General features: G+C 42.7%; 1 protein-coding gene across 9 annotated transcripts in view; it reads right to left on the reverse strand.

The window, feature by feature from the left end:
• The window catches only part of clip1a (CAP-GLY domain containing linker protein 1a), a 60,083-nt gene that overhangs the window by 11,217 nt on the left and 26,982 nt on the right, over window positions 1-21,884 (reverse strand). For 4 of the 9 annotated variants that reach the window (XM_088618127.1, XM_088618128.1, XM_088618130.1 and 1 more), the window contains 11 exons: window positions 19,931-20,035; window positions 17,537-18,460; window positions 16,874-16,990; window positions 16,268-16,325; window positions 15,751-15,834; window positions 15,014-15,170; window positions 14,468-14,633; window positions 13,906-14,121; window positions 8,698-11,382; window positions 7,480-7,587; window positions 3,815-3,921 (listed from right to left, as the gene is read on the reverse strand). In XM_088618127.1, coding sequence (XP_088474253.1) covers window positions 3,815-3,921; window positions 7,480-7,587; window positions 8,698-11,382; window positions 13,906-14,121; window positions 14,468-14,633; window positions 15,014-15,170; window positions 15,751-15,834; window positions 16,268-16,325; window positions 16,874-16,990; window positions 17,537-18,460; window positions 19,931-20,035 — 4,727 coding nt within the window. Of the gene's footprint in view, window positions 1-2,468; window positions 3,026-3,814; window positions 3,922-7,479; window positions 7,588-8,697; window positions 11,383-13,905; window positions 14,122-14,467; window positions 14,634-15,013; window positions 15,171-15,750; window positions 15,835-16,267; window positions 16,326-16,873; window positions 16,991-17,536; window positions 18,461-19,930; window positions 20,036-21,884 lie in introns of those variants that run through there. The other 5 variants (XM_088618135.1, XM_088618129.1, XM_088618133.1 and 2 more) reach the window with 4 other exon arrangements.

The raw sequence follows: 21,884 nt of genomic DNA on the forward strand, positions 1-21,884 counted from the left end.
TATGTCTGCACTCAATATGCACAAAAATATCCTGGCAGAACACAATTAAGCGGCACATTAAAACAATCAATGTGGCACTGGGTTACTTAAGAAATTCTATGTTTATAAAAAGATGTGATGATCAACAATGTACAGTATTTTCAAAATATACTGTTAGCAGCACTGGCCTGTGTCAATAAAAATAAACTTTATTTTATATAGTACCTTTAAAAGTAGCATTTCAAAATGCTTTACAGTAGCTGTAAAACAGTTATAAGGACAGCAAAATACAAAATAAGTATATAAGAAACACAAAGCAGAAAGAGGTGCAGCGGAAGATTCAAGGTCATTCGAAAATGGAGCAGACTCAGACACTAATTAAAACCAATATGAAAAAAAAAGGTTTTGGGTTTAGATTTAAATGCACGCAGGAAAGGTGGCTCTCTAATATCCTTAGGGATAGAATTCCTGAGCTTTGGGGTGCAGCAAGAGAAGACCCTTTCACCCATAGAGTGCAGACCAGCTTGGGGGACAGACAGGAGATCAGAATTCGACTAATGAAGGTTGCAAGGTGGGGAGCAGGAAGATAGTAAGTCAGACAGGTACTGACGTGCCAAGCCATGTAGAGCTTTGTAGGTGAACATGGAGATTTTGAAGTCCACTCGAACCCTGACAGGAAGCCAGTGGAAGGACTCCCAGACAGGCGTAATGATTGCTTATACACAACCTGGTCAGGATTCTGGCTACCGAATTCTGAACATATTGGGAGTTTGTTAAGTGTGAATTTAGATACCTCAGCAAGTAGGGCATTGCACTAATCAATTCTAGCAAAGACAAATGTGTTGATCAGCCTTTCTGCTATGGCCAAAGACAACATTACACACAGTCTGGCGATATTACCGTGATGGAAAAATGATGTTCTTCTGTTGAATGATAACATATTCTGTAAGCTCTCCCTAGTTGGGGAAGCAAGTTTCCTTTATCCAGAAAGGCCTGCATATATGTTACTACTGACATCCTATTCAGGGATCAGGACTCTACTCTTGAGTCTATATGATCACACATTTCAAGCAGGTGTGTGCATGTGTTGTGTGGGTGGGTGGGTGCATGTGGGTGAAGAAAAGCATATGAAAACACAAATCCAGAGGTTTTGTCTCAAGTGGACACAGTGCACTGATTTTTCTTCAAGCTACAAAATGTGTTTATATTAGGAAACATTTTCCAGCTGTTGGCATTCTGACTGATGCTTCAGACTGTAAAGTTTAAAAATAAATGCATCATGAAGAGTTAAACTGTGATTCATACATCAAGTTATTGGATGGGAAGACAACTTCCAAAGAACAAAAACCTGAAGGCAAATCAGCAGACAGAACCCAAGGTAATGAATGCACACATCACTGACAGTGTCTGACAAGCGGAGCACTTTCAGCAGAAAAGATGCAGTTATATAAAAGCTCAAGGATGTACCTTTGGGAAAACCAGTCAGAACATTTCTGGAAAAAAAAGTTGGCATCTCATGATGGCAAGGAGGTATTTAGATGCCCAGAATTAAAGACTGGATATGTAAGCCGATGAAAATATTAACAGGTTTTGGAACTCATGGCCCAGTTAATTTGCTGCTGATCCTAAAGCTAAATGGATTTTTGGCGGCCAAATCTTGATGAGGCCAAAATGTTGACAGTCTATTCAATTTCTTTGGAGTAGAGAGTATGTGTCCTGCCCATTTCATTGCACAACCAACAGAGGGCCAATTCACCACTGCTTCCTGATGGAAGGCAGACGAGCTGCTCAGTGAAGAGCACTAGACAGGTCCACTGTAATTATCACAAAGCTGTTAAGAGGTGCATGAGTGCCAGTGAATCAAAGGTTAAAAAAAAATAAAGTCAAGCTTTAATTCAGGCAGAATCACAGCATGGATGTTCAGGTCAGTTTATCATTGTTAATCTAATGCAGAAAAAAAAACTAATAACAAATAAAAGATGAGACGATACTATAAATGCTTCATGAAAGCCTGATCTAGATCTAGGTTTCAGACTGCCTTTCATGACCCACAGCACACAAACAGTATAATAAGAACGATGGGAGAACTGAGGCGCTGCTGTGTACTGTTCTGGGGGTCGTACCCCAAGAGTAAAAGTATGCAGGACATGCGCTCCAAGTGCAGGACACTTCCAGCTCACCACACAGCTGGAACATGCAAAACTGTATTACATTTACCTAAAGCATTTTAAGCTCGATTCTTATCGCATTTTCTCATTATATAAAGAAATAAACAACATCTTGTTATTGGCAATAACACAATTTTCATATTTTAAGCAACAAGACTGGGATCTCTTCAGGAATAGGTAGCAATATTTTCTTTTAAAGTAAAACTCCCCTTTTTTATCAGAAAGCCATAATGAAACAGGCCCTTTGCAATTTTTTACCATTAATAAAAAAAAAAGTAAAATGCAGATTTTTTCCCTTCCAGATTAAAAACGTCATCTATGCGTTGTATCCTGGAGAGAATAAGACATTCTTCTGCATAGCTACTCAATTACTGTTGTCCGATAGAGACTTCCATTAGCAGTGGAATGAACTGGACTCATAGTAAAGCCTACAGTAATGAGGCTGATATAGATTATACCCCAAAGGGCACTCTAACCATGCAGCATGCTGAAAATGTCATGGATGAGGGCTTCCAGGCTTCTAGGAACCCAAATACACACAGCAGCTGATGTCACAACAGACATTGCAGTCATGAAAACAGGGACGCTTGCAGCTTTGTAATGCAAGCAGTCAGAACTCCACTCCATGTGTCTCACATCATTATCTTACATCAGTTAGCGCTTGCTAGCAAATAATGACGGATGATTATTTTGTTTTTGTATGGGATTTAATGTTATATGAATTCTCGGAAAAGAAGGAAGCACATTCCCTGTAATAAACTATGAGAGCTCTGTGGGGGTAGCCGATAGCGCCGCAGGCTCGCCTTTCCTGTTAACAGGCTACAACCTCCCTGCAAATCAACCCACTCTGGCGGTGAATCTGAGCACACAGCCGCGACCTGTCAAAAAACACAGGGGAGATCAGGAGGGGGACTTGGCGTGGACATCAGCCTCATGGTGGCTGCGATGCCACTCTTAACTTTCACAGCCGTCTCATTTAAGCACAAGGGCCGTTTCTAGCTCCTTCTCTTTCTCTCATGCTAAACCACTCTTGAAGAGGTTTATCAGCCCCATCTGTGACATTATGGATTCCCGTATCACAAACAGTATTAAATGTTTTAAAAGCTCTCAAGTTTTGACTAATCCGAAAGCAACCTTCATAGAGGATTCAAGATGTCACACTCCGGACTGTGAAATTTCACACAGCTGGCTTTTTACAGCACACATCTCTCTTGACGGCTAACCAGAGGAATGGCAGGCTGGATGTAGCTGCGGTTAAACTTCATCCCGTGGAGTAATTAAAACCAGTCCTTGTGTGTTTCAATACACCTTAATCAAAATGGCAGCTACTGGTGTGGAAACAGACTGAGCGCTCACCAGATGAGCCTGTGGACAGTGCAGCAGTGCGTTACAAAACTATGATCTCTTATTTTTCCTTACAAAAGAACTGCGTATTACCTGAAATTCAGCATGAATATCTGAATATACAAATCAATTAAAATGTGCTTAAAATCTTCCTAGTGGTGAAGACTGAGGATTAAAGAATTATAAAGAAAACCAAGCAAAGATGATCACACATGCCCATGTATAAAAACAGTCTGGCATTTGACCCCTTTCAAGAAAATGCTACAAATACCCATTGACATACATAGATAAGCAAAGAAAACGTACAAACAGCTGGTACTCACATCTCTTTGCAGAGACTCCCTATCCTCTTGTTCTCCGAGCTGAGTTGCTCTTTGGACAGGTTGAGCTCCTCCTGAAATTCTGAGTTCTGTTGTTGCAAAGCATCAAGCTGCCAAAGGAGAAGGAGAAGAAAGCAGGGTGAAGGCAACATGACTCGTCACACGGCCCGTGTCAGCAGACGGCTCGCTTTACTTCCTTTGGGTCAACGTCCCCAGCTGCCAGTGTGGCAAGGCTAGGCAATCAGGACCTTCTCATGACACTCAGAAACCTAGAACTTCTCCCCAGTTCCTGTTTACATCTTGTTGTTTTGTTTCCTCCAGGCAGGGCATTTCGTGTCACAACACCACTTCTAAACAGCGCAGTGACATGTCACACTGTTTATATTCTTTCCTCTGTCCTGAACAACAACAAGTTCTCATGCAGATGTCTAGATGTCTCATGCATTTTTCAAAACGAGCTTTTCTACCAATAAAGTGAAAAGTGGATGTACAGAATTCCAATACCGTTCAAATGTAATGAGTCCTAGCACAAACATTATTCTATCAATCATCTTATAACCACAGAGCTAAGAAGCACACACTGGGTGGCATGCCAACACAAGGCTCGTGTAAATGCAGCAGACAAAGACACTGTTGCACTTAAGAAAATGTTATTTCTATTTCATACTTACAGTTCTACATAGCACTGAACTACTGATCACATGGTTCTGAACAGTTTTAAATTGTTCAGACTTTAAGGTCTTACAGAACAAAGAAGTGCACAGATTTTGTCGAACTTCCAGAGGACGTTTCGTCTTGGCTACCGAAACACGAGAGAGAAAGCAAGGTCTTTCTAAAGGCATCTAAAATGCTCATAATCAAAAGCTAATTTTATTCTTTAATTTGCATTTGCAGTGTACTCATCAGGCTGGTTACATTTGTCCAGGTCTATCCATTGCATTCGATAATTCAGAAAAAAATAGACTACACTGATTTAAAAAAAAATCTTTACAAGTAACTAGTAACATGTTCTGTGATATGCCGATCACTTTCCACAAGACTGTTCTCTACAATACTCTATGACAGCTATTCCGAGTTAAGCCATTCACTCCAGCGCTTCAGCGGACGGCAGAAACTGCATGGGAACTGGTAGTCACTGCTTGTCTCCTTGAAGCGCGCAGCTTTAAGCAAAACAGGTAAGTGCTTGTATATCTCTCCACTCAACGCTGCTTCAAAAAACGCACTACACAATAAATGAATGAAGATATGATGTTGGTTTCCAAAGAAGTCTTACTTCACGCATTAAATCCCAAAAGGGAAGCAAGCGTATTTACAAACGCAGCCTGAACAACACATAAAAACAAAGTCACACACACGTACAGTACCTTAAAACGAGAGACATACAAGCTGGAGTATCTTGGCTGTAAGGCTGTCACCTCCATTCCTGTTGTTGCTCAGCTGCTCCCAAGTAAAGCAGCAAGGCTATGAATAATGGAGGACTGCCCCCAGAAGAGCGAAGAGTGCTTTATGGACTGTAAGGGTTCAGTCTTTGCCACTCGCCCAAGTACACAATGAAACTGGCACTGGATTACATAACACACTCTTAAGTCCCTTGCTGATGCTGTGAGGACCCCCCCCCCCAGCCCATACCCATCAGCAGCCAATCAATGCAGCCCAGTCATCTCTTTAGCCAATCAGACACCAGCATTGAGAACAGTGCCGTCCACTTCATTTCCAACAGCGGCTTGTGGGTTCTGTCACAACACATTCTCGTCAAAGAGCCAATGTGTGGTCCTTGCAGGATAGCCCTGGCATCCCACATACAGATCACCGGGGATTCTTCTGGACCATTCAGCTCTGATAAATTCAGACTCCAGAGGTATCAGACTCTGGCATTACAACATGGTGTTTTATTTTCTTACAAAACAATTTGTTACCACTAGACCATTCTGCTTGCATCTTTCACTCTTCTGGATTGGAAAAAACAACAACTTTGGGATGGTTCATATTTTCATTTTTCATTTTACAGACAAAAATAAGAGATGAAATAATGGATGAGTTAGAAAGTGATGATATCATCTGTGGTATAAAATACAGCAGCTTTTAGGAGAAGCAGAACTAATCTACATTACAATCACTGCTAATAACGAGATACAAGAGGAATAGCAGATAGGAAAGTGAAGGAGAGGTTAGTTTTGGAAGAATGTTTTTTACACTTCTTCATTGTTCTCGCTGTAGAAGAAAATAATGTAATCATTTCATATAATTGTCTTCAATATCATAGTTATTGTACACTACATTTCTGATCTGTTGGGAAAAAAAACTTGTTCAACAACTGGCAAAAATAAATCATATACATATGGGCTCAGGAACAGGATATCAGGGCCACCTCTAGATTGTTTCTGAGAGATTGATGATGCTTTCATATTTGTAATGGGAAACACAAAGACAAGTTTAGTAAGCCAAAGGCTTACTTTTCTGTTACGTGTCGAAATAAACCCACAGAAACTCGTCTCAATCACACTTTGTTTTGAATGGAAGATGGAAAATTCCAATCAGTTGCCCAGTTTTACAGCTACAAGATGCATCAAGTATCCATTTCAGGTGGTGGAAGACCAATTTTTAGTATAAAGTGTTAACAGAGGGCAACAGAATGCCAGACAAGTATTGCAAAACCAATCAGTAAAGATACGCAGTGTTTCAAAATCAAAATATGCAAAAGCTGTTGTTGGTCTTAACACAATTTCTCTGTAAATACAAATACTTAAGAGTTTGACATCTCAGGGTTGGCACAGGAAAAAGTAAAACCTTTCTAAACAGAAAACATCAGGAAGATCTGTCATGTTCAACAATACAGCCACATGTGCATTCTTCTCCCTGTCTCTAATCCTAATCCTTTTCTGCAATTGCATCATCACACCTGCCATCTGGCCCGCAAGCCAGGCCAGGGAAATCTGCACTCAGCACACAACAGAGGGCTGGACTTGGGCAAAAAAAAAATGCATGCAATGAAAACGGAGAGCAAGCTTGCCTTAATATCACAGCTGATCTGACATGCACATTCCATGGCCGTACAGCTGTAAATGGCATTATGAAGCAGTGCCCATAGCACTGTTCTGATTAGGAGACAGCTGGACTATTATGCAAGCACACGTTTTAAGTTGGCAAGCAAGTCCTGAGGCACGTGTGTTTCTGCTATTCTATTTTCACCACCCACACAGGTTGTCACAAAAAACAGCCCATATTCCACAACCCATTTACTGCATTTTGCAGTGCACTGTAGCAACCATCGATCAAGTCAGACCAATATTTAGGTGACACTGAAGCCCTCAGACTTCGTAAGAGGGTAATTAAATAAGCAAAACAACAGGAGTTGAGTTTATGCTTAATAAATGGAAAGACTATGGCTATAAAAATCATCCCTCCAATAATAGTATAAAGGTTAAAGACTCTATAAATATAAAGAACAGTATGAATACAAATGATCTTTCAAAAGAAATCAGCTGCTACAGTCACCCTGCTAAGAACTGTAGGCTTTTCAGTCTGACAGGAAGAATGACAGATACAGTTTCTAAAAGTAGTAGTTTCTTGAACAGCTCCAGCTCTGCCCTACAGCCACGGACAGCTTGCAGTTCTTCCTTGTGGAGCGGAGAAGAGCTGGTTAACCCACAGAGTGCCCGAGACCTCACCTGCTGCTGCAGGTCCTGAATGGTCTTCCTGCTCTCCCCCAGGGCGCCGAGAGCCTCCGCCTTCTCCTGCTGCAGGGACTCAGCCTCCTGTTTGGCTGTTTGAGCAGCCTGAGCGCAAGGAGAAAGGCTGTGTTAATAAATCATGCTCCCAAGTAGCTTTCCAGCTACCCCTGAATCATGTAAAAAAAACCCCAACAAATTACACTGTAGGACTGTAGGCTGAGCTCACGTAGGAATACCGGGATTTCTCCCTCTCCCCTTCTTCCTCAGGCTTTTTAAAACTGTCTATGATAAAAAAACAGCTAAAAATATTGTACAGATCTGATACTTCCACTTTATATTAAGTCTTTGATTCTCCCAGGAGCATTTTCCACATGATTTTAAACCATTTGGCAGATAACCAATGCCCATTCACTGAAACCCATTCATAGAAAAAAAATTACTTTCTTGCCATTTAATTATCAATGAATCTCTTTTGGATTAGAATGCAGCACTAGTGTTTAACTACTGCATTGCATGTTTAGAAATAATAATTATAACATAGGCAACCTACAGCTAGATTACTGAAATGCTGCTGGCAATAAACTGTTGTCTGCTTCAGTAATGGTGGATAAAAAATATTTTTTTGTGAAATAATATTCACGTATAAGTACACATTATGAAACAAGTTTTTATGAACTCATACATGTATACAATGAAAGAAGAATACTAGTACAATGTGCTTTGTCATTAGATGGTGGTTATGTTGTTATATGTATTCATCCTTAAATAGGTCACAAGATGATAGAGACCACGACTAAAGTCATTGATTTCCAGTGAAATCATCTTATTGGTGTGATACACACCTGCTGTTTCAATTTCTACAATCATCATTCTTCCACTTTTTGCCCAGACCATTGAATCTTCTTTTATCCACCAGGACTACAACAGACGCGATTTAGAATGCTTGACATTTCTCATGCATCATCGCACTCAACATGTGAAAACATTTTCAAAAACCCAAGCGATTTCCTAGTTGCTGTGTTCTGTCTCTTGCAATGATGGCATTTAGCCCACAGAGATCTAGGCAGTTTATACCATCCATCTGCAGAGAACTGAAGGAAAATTAATGTATTTAATGGAATTAGTAGTTAAAAAAATATGCTGCATCAGAAGCGCAGAAAACCAAGCCATTTTGCTTCACATTAGTGAGGTGGTTAGTATTTGCATGTATTGTACCTCAAGCCGCTCTGACAAAGCATTTTTGTGAAGAGCTTCTAGTTCTGAGAATTTCAGGATGGTTTCGCTTCTCTCTCTTAGCAAGGCCTCTCTCTCACTCTCCAAGCTAGCAGACATTTCTTCATAGGCTTTAGCAGAAGCTGCAGCTTCTTCGCTGAGGGCCTTCTGCTTCTGCTCGAATATTGTCTTCTCATTACAAAGAGCCTCATTCTCAGAGAGCAGTGTTTCGTGAGCAGCCCGGAGTCCTTCTTTCTCCATTAGCAGCCTGGAGCGCTCTGAATCCGTGTTCTCTTGGTCTCTCCTGAGACACTCCAAGTCTTTCTTCAGGATGGATGCGGAGACTACAAGTTCGGTCTTTTCTCTTGCTAAGGAGGTCAATTCTTTCCCTAACTCCTCCACCCTAGACACCAGGCCTCCCTTTTCTGCTACAAGCTCTTGTTCTCGGTCCTCACGCTGCTTTTGCAGAGATTTCAGCTCCTCCTTCTCTCTATGTAGGGTTTCTTTCTCAGACTGCACTTCCTTCAGACTGGCAGCGATTTCTGCTTTTTCTTTAGCAGTGGCAGATGATTCTTCGCAAAGATTCTTATGCTTCTCTTCTAAACAGGCTTTCTCGTGAAGAAGAGTCTCGATTTCAGAGAGAAGTGTGGTGTGAGATGCCCGCAGCACTTCCATTTCCGTAAATAATCTGGAGCGCACAGAGTCTGTGATCTCTTGGTTACTACGCAGACACTCCAAGTCTTCCTTTAGCCTTGACTCTGACTGTAGGAGCTCTGACTTTTCTTTGGCCAAGGTGGCAAAATGTTTCTCCAGCTCCTCAATCTTGGTAAGCAGGGTCTCCTTTTCAGCTTCAAGGCCATGTCTTTCCTCATCACTGGTCTTCTGCTGGGATTCAAGATGTTCCTTTGCCTGGAAAAGGGACTCCTTCTCAGCACGGAGGTGTTTCTCCTGAATGAGGAGATCTTCTTTCTCTTGGTGTAACAGTCGCAGCTCTGAATTGTTGGCAGCCTTGGCGTCTATTTCTAGTTTAAGCTTATTCCTTTCTTGTGTCAGTTGCTCCTTTGCACATCTAGTTTCCTCCTCCAGTTTTTGAGACCTAACTTCCAGATCAGCCTTATCTTTTAGTAGGGTTTCCTTGTCAGACCGCTCCCTCTGAAGATGAACGAGCAGCTCCTCTTTCTCCTGCTGAAGCGATGCTTTCTCAGCCTCCAACGTCTCCTTGCCTTGACTAATCTCTTGCAGCAAAGAGGACAGACTAGATTTTGCAGCCTGTAAACTGGCACTCTCCTTGGCAGATTCTTCAATCTCACTTTTCAATCTCCTGATATCCTCTAGAAGCTGGTCCTTCTCCTGAGCCAATGTTGCCTTCTCAGAAAGCTCTCTCTCATGCTTCTCCTCCAGGTCTTCTTTCTCTTTCAGGAAGGACTTTTTGTCAGTCTCCTGCTGTAGCGCTTTGGATTCCAGTGCCTCTTTTTGTTGCTGCAAGAAGTGGAATTCCCTCTCAAGCTTTGTGAGCTTTTGAGAGAGGGACTCCTTCTCTTTGGTCAATGTTGCAATCTCCTGTTGGAACTTCTCTTTAGTGGCCAAAGACTCTTGGGAAGACAGGTGGAGCATCTCGGCAGTCTCCTCCCTCTCCTTCAGGAGCTGCTCCTTCTCTGCACTCACTCTCCTCTGAGCTGCCAGCAAGTCCTCTTTCTCCTGAAGGAGATGAAGACGCTCAGAGTCTGTCACTTCTCTGCTGGTCTTAATTTCTTCTAGGAGCTTAGCCAGGCTATCTTTGGAGGCTTGCAGCTCACGATTATCATGCACAGACTTGTCCAAGTCCTTTCTGGCAATACTCAGATGACTCTTAAGCTCTTCCTTTTCTGCTAAAAGGGCGTCTTTATCAGAGATAATCGTATGAAGTTGGGAAAGGAGCACTGCTTTCTCTTTCTCCAGAATCTCTTTGTCCATGAGCAGCTGGGAATTTGTGACACTAAGTTCTTCCCTCTCTCTGGTTAATGAGACACATTTGGTTTGTAGCTCAGAGTGAGCAATGTCCAGGGAATACTTCTCACTTCTTGCCATGTCTCTTTCTGCAACCAGCTTCTCGCGCTCCGTCGTCATTTCCTCACGGCTCTGCCTGAGCTCATCCACGGCATTGTCTCTCTCCTGGTACAATATGTCGTAATCCTCCATCAGCTGTTTCTTCACTGACTCCTGAAGCTGAATCTCCTTTTGGTACTTCAGAAGATCTTGTTCCCTCTCATTATTGCATTTCCGAAGTTCCTCCACATTGGCCGTCAGCTCCAGCTCCGAGATCCTGAGGTTCTTGTTTTCTGTTGTGGTTTTCTCAATGTCTGCTCTCAGGTCTTCCACAGCTTGAGAAAGCTTCTCATTATCCAAGGACACCCTTCCTCTTTCATGATCTAACTGTTGGTTTCGGGAGGACAGCTCTTCCTTTTCCTTTAGAAGCTGGTTGTTTAGGAGCAGTAATTCCTCAAGTTTCAAGGACAGATCTTGGTCTTTCTCCTCCATGGAGGACAACTTTAGCTCTAGATCCAAAGCCTTCTCCTGCAACCTCTCATTCTGAGCACGGAGCGCCTCTATTTCCTTCAAGTGCTGGTCTTTCATCAATTCTAGTTCTCTCACTTCCCCAGTTAACCGTTCAGTCAGCCCTTGGGCGGATGCTAGCTCAGCAGTTAGAGACTATAAGAATAAAGTAAAGGGGAAGGGAAAGGTAAAAAATGGAATTCAGCAAATGAATGGAACCAAAACACAACAGGGTGGGTTAAGGTCATGCAAGCAAAAAAGGACCAGTAGGGAAGTAAAGACAAGACCAAAAACATCAAGTGACCAAAAACCCTATCACAACTTAACATGTGGGAGTTACTTTGGGTTACAATGAGAAACCTAATGATGCTAAAGGTAATGGTGATGTCTAAAGACGAAGATGACAATGAAGTATCCTGACAATACTCGTTAACAACAGCCATGGTGCTATTTCAATCAAAAGCTCATCTTTGCCTGTTAGAATCTGTTTGAATGTTTATCCATTATCCATTCCAAGACTCATCTCATAGAAAAAAACACATAGAATTCCATTCGGTGTTTTAATCCTAACTCAAATAACATGAGATGGGACAGATCATTTCAATAATAAAAGTGACGACTGCTGTTTTTCCATCTACCCATTTTCTAACCCCTGCATCAAATTCAGGGTCGAGGGGAAGCCGGAGCCAATCCCAGCCTGCTTGGCCTGCTCTTGTCTTGTTCTTGTACACCCTGGACAGGATGACATAGACATGCACACCCACACCAGGACCAATTTTCCCAGAAGCCAATTAACCCACCAGTATGTCTTAGTACTGTGGGAGGAAGGTGGAACACCTAGAGGAAACCCATGCAATCACAGAGAGAAAATACAACTCCACTCAGATGGCACCCCAGGTCTGCAATTGAACCCAGCGTTCCAGTCCTGAGAGGCAGCAATGTTAACCACTGCGCCAACATACCACCCTATCATTGCTTTTAAATTCATAATGAATATCAGTGTTTGTACATTTGCTTCAAACACAATACGGTTTTCAAACATGAATGCACAAACACGATTAAGGTAGTGTAGGAAGAATTACAGGCCTAGACAGAATTACTGACTGACCTTCCCTGCTGTAGGGAACAGGATATAATTATTTCACTTGGCCACAAGTAATTCTAATTAATGTGCACGCTAATTTTTGCTATGCGTATTTTAAGGAAACTGTTTAAAAAACTGACAGCACGTTGCAGGGACAGTGACCTTTTGAGTGCTTTGTGACCGTCACAGATTATTGCAGAATCATTAGTATGCATAAAGACTACTCTGACAGCCTCTATGCAGGTCGTTAACTGTGTTTTTTATGTTTCTTTTACATAGAAGACTAAGACTAAGTTCTAGACTATGTTTAGAACTTTTATAAATGGAATAAGAAATTCAGTTTTGGATGGAATTAGACATGTTATATTCCCAGGAAATGAATGGTAGCAGTAAAAAACGCATCAATTGTGTGAAGCAGGTGCTAGCTTACTATTACTGCTTTCAGTAAATAACTGGAGATCTGGTTTGCACTTTTACTTTTACTGGAAAAGTATGCTAGGGATGTGACAGTAAAACCATGAATGAAACAACTTCCACTCTTCACACAGGTATATAAGTAGATTAAGGAAGAGCCTCCTCAATCCACAACAAGAGTGACACAAACGGCCCTGGTGGGGAATGACCAGCACGTCTAGTTTACTATTACAAATCTATTTCTCTGTAGATGAATGTACCTCACTGGCCAAAATATTAGGAACTGCCAGACAAACATGCAGATGCTCTCAGTAGAAAGCAAGGTGCTTGAAACTGGCTTCATAGCCAAACCAATCCCCAGATCTCAAAAAGCAGGCAGTTCAACCCCTTATATAACAAAAACACCTTTGTAACATCCCTAGAGGGAGACCCTGCTGATGGGACAAATCTGCTCACACTTCAGCACCATAAAACGCACTCTGTGGTGCTCTTGTGTCCTTGCTGCTTGGACATAGATATAAAACCTTATCAGTGGGGGTTCCTAATATTTTGGACAAGGTGTATATACATTCTAACTAACAAATCTGCATGTCTGAATCTACAGTTAAAAACACCCATATAATAAATGTGAAAAGAAAGCCAAAGAAAAACCACAGAAGGTCCTCAAGCAGGCAATTAACCTGAAAAGAAAATACAGATTTAAAGACCCGTATAAGGAAAGCCTACCAGTTCACAAATATATACTGTACATGTATTGCACATAGCCTAGTCATAATAATTCTAAATGAGAGCCACATGTAAATTCTGTTGCTCTGTCTGGGCTGTAAACTGAGCTGCGTTATGAAAGGCTGCTAAAAGCAATCCTGCTGATCAAAGTGCACAGAATTTTTTTTTTTTTACCCAATTAAAAAAATAGCAATCGGAAAGAAAGGGAATGAATCTTGAGCAGCCCTTTAACACAACAGACCTCGTTTGACACATTTTGAAGAGCTCACTACTTGTAAGGAATGCTCAGTGGTTTTCAGACAGGAAAACTGAACACTGCAATGGTGTGGAAGTGTCTATAAGTGGGCTAATAGTGACTACAGGTGTGACATATGGTACACAATATCAAGGAAAACCAACTTATAAAAATAGGTGTCTTTCTGAATTATGCGTTATTGCAAATTAAAAGCACGTACCATGGCCTTTTCCTTATGCTGCCGGAGCTCAGCGATTAGGGTCTCCATTTCTCTGTTCTTTTCCAGGGAACTGCGCAGGGCCTGCTCGGCCTGCTCTTGTTTGTGCAGCAGCTCCTTCAGTGCTTGCTCGTGTTTGTCGGTTTCTTCCTTCAGTGTCTTCTCGTGAGAGGCCTGCAGCTCCTTGCTCTGAGCCTGGCTATTGGCAACGTCCTTCTCCTGATATGGGGGGAAAAAAAAAAAACAGGTTGAAGAGCCTTTGGCGTGTTCATTAAAGCACAAGAAGCACGCTGTGTTATACATATGGCAAGTGAGGTCTCTGGCCTGGAGTCCTGTTTAGAGCAAGCCTCTCTGCAAACAAAACTGAGGGGGCAGCCATTGTGGCTGAACAAACTCCTGAACAAAAAACCTGGAGGCTGTTTTCCAGTCAGCTTCTTCTCCTGAGCATGGAGAGTTCACCTGGGGAGGTTCACGGGCTGCAGACCTCTACAGACTACTCCACCGCTCAGAAGCCAGCGATGGCCACCCTGGTTAACCTGCAGCCCGGGTTGCAAGGCGTCCTTACCAGCTCTGCCAGCCTCTCCTGCAGAGCCTGCAGTCCAGCCCGATGTTTCTCCTCGCTCTCCTGGCGGGCCTGCTCGGCACGGGCCTGGGCCAGCTGCAGACTCTCTTCGGCCCGCGCCGCCTTCTCGCTGGCCTCCCCAAGTAGCTTCTGCTGCTCCTCCAGCCTCCTGTGAAAAGGACCTCCCTGGTGAGGACAGGCCTGGGCAGAGATCAGCGCAGAAGTCCGCACTGGTACTGAAGCAGGCGGATGAAGACAAACCACACCCACCCACTTTCAGCAATGATGTTATATATGGTGGACGCAGGTATTACAACTTTATCAAGAAACGTCGCATCCACATTTCATACTGTCCTTTGATTGATTACTTCTGGTATGGAAACCAAGCTAGGAAACCTAATGGATCGAGGTGTCTTTGTGTAATCCACATATCCTGGCTGACTGGATGAATTTTGTTGGAACAAACATTCAGCACAGCAGCCACGTCTCGACCGCAGTCCCCTACACAGGAGAGCCTACAGACTGAGAGGGAAAGGGCACGGTGGGTACCTTTCTTTCTGAGTGAGCTCGTCGTTCATTTTGGTGAGCTGGGCAGAGCTGTCCCCCGATGACTTCATCATATCTGAAATGTCGCCCTCCAGCTTCGCTTTGTCCTGGGCCAGTTGCTCCAGTCTCTCATCACTTGCCTTGGCTTTCCTTTCCATTGCTACAATAGGAAGGAAAAACAAAGCAAATTAACAGAAAATAACGTTAACATTCTCTCTACACTGCAGGTCAAATGCACGGGTAGAAGCAAAGAGAATCTAAAGGCAAAATGTTTCGGACTCACAAATATCTCGGCAATGTTGAACATACAGCCATCTCTTGCCTGAGAACTTGAAGGCAGAAACTGTTGTCTCCTAAATAACATGACGACCCAAAAACCTTTGGCATGGTTAAGGAGAAGACAGTCCTGGTCCTGGAGGGCCACTGTGTTTGTGGGTTTTCTTTCCAGCTTTTAATGAGCTAAAGCAGCAAACAAGTGGATAAACTGAGTAGCTTCTCTCAGCTCTTCAGGGGCTGTTGCTTCAGAGAGACCTAGAAAACCTGCAGCCCCTGTGGGACCAGGATTGGAGTCTATAGTACATCTTTTCCTTTGTGGAAGACAGTGGGCTGATGGACTGTACATGTGTCTCAACTTACTGTAAGTCTGTAAAGTTTAAATATGTGTGTGAATGTGTTGCATGTGCGCGTTGGGCTGTCATCTTTGTATATTATTACAGCACTTTGAAGGAAAGGCAAAAAACCTGCAAGCTGGCTCCTTATAGTCTCTGCGTCCGCAGACAAGGACAAGCACTGCTCTTCTTTTTGTTTGAGTTTCTCAAGTGTTTCTAAAATCCAAAGGGAAACAAATATCAAGAAATATCTAAAAAAATAAAACCATAATAAACCAACTTGAACTGCCACTAAAATTCTGTTTCTGGGGCAAAATAACTCGCTTTTAAATTAAAAAATATTTTGCCGAACCACAGGACCCCCAGCAGCACCCCTAACCTCTGAATCGCAGAACAGGCCATGCACAGAGAGCACTGCGACAACTTGGTTGATTTGAAAGGGACCACTAACCTCAATGATATAGGATCATTTACAAAAGGCTCCATATAGAAAATATATACTACAGATGATGCTCACATCACAATCACAAAACTAGTATTTAAATAGTGAAAATGTGGCATTCCTTATACATATTGAGCTTAACAACTAAGTAAAACTAAGTAGTAAGTCCTAAAAGTACTAATCACACCAAGAGAATATTCACTGTACCTTGCATAACGCGTTGAACTTTATTCTGATCATCTGAGGCTCCATCGAACTTTTGTTTCTAGAAAGCCAAGAGAACAAAGATTTACGCTGGCATTGAGGCACCAATAACTTCACCTAAATGGGATGTTAATTGCTATAGAAACATTATTTCCAATATGCAGACACTTAATAAGACGTCTTACAAATTATAACAAGAAACAACAAGCAGATGTATCTCTGTTAAAAATAAAAAAAACTTTGATATAACTGAAGGTGCATCTCTGAAACATTTCATTGCTCAAAGGGAAACGGGAAGAGTCACATCGCCCTCTAGTGGCAAATCAATTTCTTGAGACGCGCTAAGAATCCTTTTTAATTGAGAAAAAATTAATGTGAACTTCATTATGTTAACCTTATTTATGAATACAAACCTCGCTATTTAACCTTATTAATTTCAATAAAATGTTTTATGTATTCAGTCGATAACCTAAAACAGTGCTTTTTGTTGTGAAATGTGCACACAATATTTCCACTCTGCTTGAATGAACAGCTTCTGGGTTTCTATGGACCTACCTGCATTCCAGTAGCAAAGTGGACCGCAAGACCTACAGTAAAGTGGTTACTTACCAGGCTCTCCAGCTGCTGCTCCAGAGAGCTCTTATCCTGGCTGAGGGTAGCCAGGCTCTGCTCTAGAGAAGAGACCTGCTGTGTTTTCCCATCCAGCTCTCTGGCCAATTCACTGACCTGAAGCACGATTGGTGAAATGGGTGAAGGGAAAACAAATGGGAACAAAACTTGAAACGAAAATAAAGGTGAACAGAACACATCCATGTAAAAAAAAATAAAAGTAAAAAAAAAATGACTTTAATAAACACCTTCAAGATATTCCTGAGTTTCTGCTTTCTTACCAAAAAGCCATACTTGAGATAAATTTTGAGGACAGTAGGGACTTAGTTCAGTTTTGACCAACAGACTGTTGCTTCACAGCTAAGCAATGGAAATCTAAAAGCAATAGCACTAAAATTACTCCATTTCAGAAGTAAAAATAATGGGGCATTGTAAGGAAAATGTAGATTTCAATATTTTGTTTGCCAATCAACCTGCAAAAGTTGCTCATCTGTTCTAAGAGTTTATACACACCATCTCAGAATAGGAAGGCTTTGATTAATCTTTTTTAAAAAAGCTGGTACATAGCTTAAAGACAAAACGGTAATGGGTGTTAATATCTAGAATGAGAGGATATTGTGATCATGGTGACAACATAAGATGATGAGATGAAGGGACACGCACCTTGTTGCCCTGAGAGATTGACTGGGCGTCTGCTGTCCCCAGCTTGGCTTTCAGTCTCTGGAGCTCCTCATTACCTTCAGCCTGTGCTTTCCGCAAGGACTCCAGAGCGGTCAGCTGCTCCTCGGCCTGCCTGACCTGCTCCTTCAGGCTATCGATGAGCTTGCCCTTCTCGCTGGCCACGTTCTCCAGCTCCTCCAGCTCCTTTACCTTCAGCTCGGTGTTGTGCAACTTGCTCAGGACATCTTCCATCTCCACCAGATGCTGCTCCTCCACAGTCTCCAGGTTGGTCTTGAGGTTCTCGACCAGTTTCTCCTTCTCCTCCGTCACCTCCAGCAGCTTGGCCTTCAGGTCCTCAACTTCCTTGAGCCATGCCACCTTCTCCAAATCGCGCTTGACTCCGATGTTCTCGAGCTCAGTCTTGTGACCCAGCTTGATCTTCTCCAGGGAACTTTTCAGCTCTACTAGTTCAGCCGACTGAGCTCCTGCCCCCTTGCTGAAGGACACCTTCAGCTCCTCCATAGCTTGCTGATGGGAGGCAATGGCAGACTCCAGCTTTGAGCGCCAGAGCTCAATGACATCCGAGTTCTCCTTGTCCGCGTGGCTCAATTTGGTCTTCAGCACCTCGTTCTCTTTGGAGAGCTTCTCGACAGTTGCCTTCAACATGGACATCCCTTGCTGATGCCCCTTCTCCGAGCTTTCAAGTTTCTCTTTCAAGGCTTTCAGTTCACTTTGGTGATCTTTGCTCACGGAGGCTAGCTGGTCTCTCATTGAGCTCAGCTCCTCCAGCAACGGAGTGGTCGAGTCCGTGTCTCCCGACCCTTGGGAGGTTTCTAGTCTGTGCCGAAGGTCTGCCACCTCTTTCACGCGCAGTGCCAGGTCTTTCTCCAGTTCCATAATTCGGGACTTCTCCGAAACGGTGGCTACCTACAGAACATCACATTTCTCTCTCAAAAGTCATTTTTTCATTTCTGCAACAGATATTGGTTGCAAAGACTGAAAGAACAAGTAACATTCTTTGGGATGACTGGCTAAGTCTCGTCCTGCTGGGACATTTCAGGTCAGCTGTCTGTTCCAAGCAGGCCCTAAACAAACATCTGAATTGCTGCCCAATAACCCTTAGTAGCCTGCTTAGAAAAAGACTGGCGATCAGAAAGGGAATCTCTGAAGTGTATTCTGTACCATAAGAGGTAGCTAACTTCAGCTGGCTAGTTTCATGGAGGAACGAAGGGAGGTCAAGTAGCTGCGGAAAGAAATTCTGCCACCGTCTGCACTCCAGGCTCCTAGAAATCATCAGAAAAAAGGGACCAAAGCCAGTAGATGTCTAGAGGAAAGGAAGGAGCCGGTAGCAGGACAGCCCCAGGCAAGCGGACGGGCTGGAAGAGGCAGGTGGGAAGTGGCACCAGCATGAGCTCATGGGTGCGGTGCAGTAGAGCAGGAGGAAAACCAGGGCAGACACCAAGACCGGTGGAACACAGACGCAGGCATCAGGACACACACACAGCCAAGTCTCAAGAGTACTTATCACCATCCAAGCCTACTCCTCCACATGAAGTGGAAAGCTTTCCAGTTTAGGGTCTGTTTGGAACACAGTACTGCCCTGGAATGACCTTTGATAATCCTGGCTGTCACCATTGACAGAGTTTGTAAATATATAGTTATTAATATGAAATGAATGTGCAATCATTATCCAGGTTCTCAAAACTGCAGTTATTGGCATGTTAATAAACTACTGGCCTATTCCTTAAATTGGTCTACAATTCTGAAATAAAGTTGCTAGTCCAATTTGTTTGACTGTGGTTTTCCAATCAGCAGTGCTCAAACATCTTTTCCACCTGCTGTTTTTTACTCAGCAACTTCTATGCTTCTTATAATAAATGCGCCATGCAAGCAAAAAAATGAGTCGACTTACAACATGAGCTCAATTCCCCCACCTGACATCGTATTTCAGATTTTTTTTTGTGTGGTAGTACTTTAAGGAGCAATACAGTTTTGTCATCTTTAAAACAAAGGACAAAAAAATGTTAAGAGAATAATCTGCTGAGATAAAATCCTTTGCACCAGTTTCACAATTGGTTGCCTTGGGCTTTAATTTTTGCTGCATGAGGGTAACCACCCGGGGGTGAGGACCAAAAAAAACTGAAAAAAGGCATTTATCTTCTGATATGTCTGACTGTAGATTATTCATTATTCAACCAGCACTCTGTTATGCTTTTACTGAGGCCTGCCTAAAAAAGCGTCAAGCCGTGAAGCCTCATCAAGTATTTCTGCTTCTCCCTGAGTGACATATGAGAAAATGCTGATAATGGGTGACCTAAATCACCCCCCAACCCCCTGGGCCTCTCTGGGGACTTGAGGAAGCCTGTTACCCAGACTGTACAGAGCAAGATCCATTACCCTAGTGTCTTCTAACTCTCTCTGGAGTTTGTCAGCTTTGGTCTTTTCAAAGAGCAGGCTCTGTTCAAGCTCCTTAATGCGGGCATGCTCCAGTTTGGTCTGCGTCTGTTAGTAAAAAGGGAGAGGAAGAGAACACACCAGTGCCACCATCACATGCCAGCACGATGGGAGAAGAGCCACATGCAGGCCGTGCTGCCAGCGCCTTTCACCGGGAGGGGAGTGGCTGAGAAGAGTAGGAGGGTGAGAAGGGGTGGGGGCAAGAGAGGGAGCGTGGGGCTGCTGCTGCTGCTGAGGGCAATGGATTTTTTTTTGTTGTGATCGAAGGTGAGATGATCGCAAGAAAGAAAAGATTTATGGATAAAAAAGGATCATGCAGTAAGTGTATCTCTGTTTTTTTACACAAACAGAGAAAAGGTCCAGTGGCCACACGTCACAGTAAGCAGCAGTGGTGACAGCAGTAAAACCTGTCCCTGCCATCAAGTCTTTAATGTGCTTAATGCATAGCATGGCCCATAAGAACGTAAAACTGCTGCTTATTCTAAAGCATCGCCAAAGCCTTTTTTTAGTTCAATGCGTATTAGAGGAGTTAATACAGATACATACCATAAACCCCCAGAAGCCTCAAATGATCTCTGGTTTTAATGCGTTTTTTTTTTATGAAACAAAATTCAACTCAAAATGATTGAACAAAAAGAATAAGGTTGCATGAGTTTTGGAATTAAACAAAATTAAAAGGGAGCTGTGTGATAGCGCTAAGGTATCCCCAGTGGCTTGCTCAGCTGTGACATCTGCAGTGTCAGTCCGCTAAGGCACACCAGTGGATACCAAGAGAACAGCAGCAATAACAGATCACTTTCATTGAAGGGTTTACAGCACATCATCGGAGTTATTATCCACAGAGCACTTTTAAATATCGCTGGAGAGTAACATGCACACAATTAATAAAGTTGATGCTGAAAGAACTGTGTAGTTAGTGTTGGAACCAATTCAATGCAGAACATTCCTTTTGATTAAATCAGATTTTCAACGTAGGGTGTCTTTGGCAAATTGGGGGCTTTTCCTGGACTGATCAAAAAAATATATACATATATTCATAAATAGTGACAAGGGACACAATACATCCCCATAACCAGATGGCTGCTGTGCAATTTATAATGGCTGGCTATTAGCCTTGGCAGAAACAGTCAAGGAAGCTGAAATCACAAAGCAGACAGAATGCACTCCACTAAAAGGTTATAATAAAAACGCAATGGAGTGACAGGCCTGGTATCTACCTCAAGGTAAGAGAATGAATGTATTTGCAAGTTCTGTAGTATTTCTAAGCAGGGAAAAGAAAATGGGTCAAATTATTTACTACGCCAGATTGGACAGTGCGGCAAAGTGTGTTTAAATGCCTTCACAGACACCCAACGTTGCTGGGAAAACTGGCACAGTTTGGTTCTCTGAAGCTCTACTCGGTAACTTCCATAGCACTAAATACCTGCACTGCAGCCTTCCTACAAACAGGCTTGCACCAATTTAGGCTACTTTTCATTCTTTTATTAATGAAAGCAAGGTGACCCTGAACTCGCTACAGCACAGAGATTACAATAACCTCGAAATTAAACGGGACCGCAGAGGAAATCTAGGTTCGGAAAAACTGGTCAGGCTGTAGAGAACCCTCCCAAAGCAGTCCGACTGAAAGCATATTCAGAGCAAGGCTCCGTCGGATTGTGTAACACTTAAGACAAAAACGTGGCTGAGCACACATAAACCTAAATCCGTTACTGATCTCATACGACTTTTATCTATTCTATCCCTAGGCATAAAATATCCAGATTTCCAATTCAAACTTTCCATTCTCCAGCTTCTGTCCATTTCCTCTGAGCTGTTCCTGTCTATTCTTGGGACACAATTTTTTCATTCTTTGGCTTCCACAATACTGCAGCCACCATTCATTTATCTTTATAATGCA

The sequence above is a fragment of the Lepisosteus platostomus genome, chromosome 24, assembly GCF_059453375.1.
Source record: "Lepisosteus platostomus isolate fLepPlt1 chromosome 24, fLepPlt1.hap1, whole genome shotgun sequence".
Taxonomy (NCBI): Eukaryota; Metazoa; Chordata; class Actinopteri; order Semionotiformes; family Lepisosteidae; genus Lepisosteus; species Lepisosteus platostomus.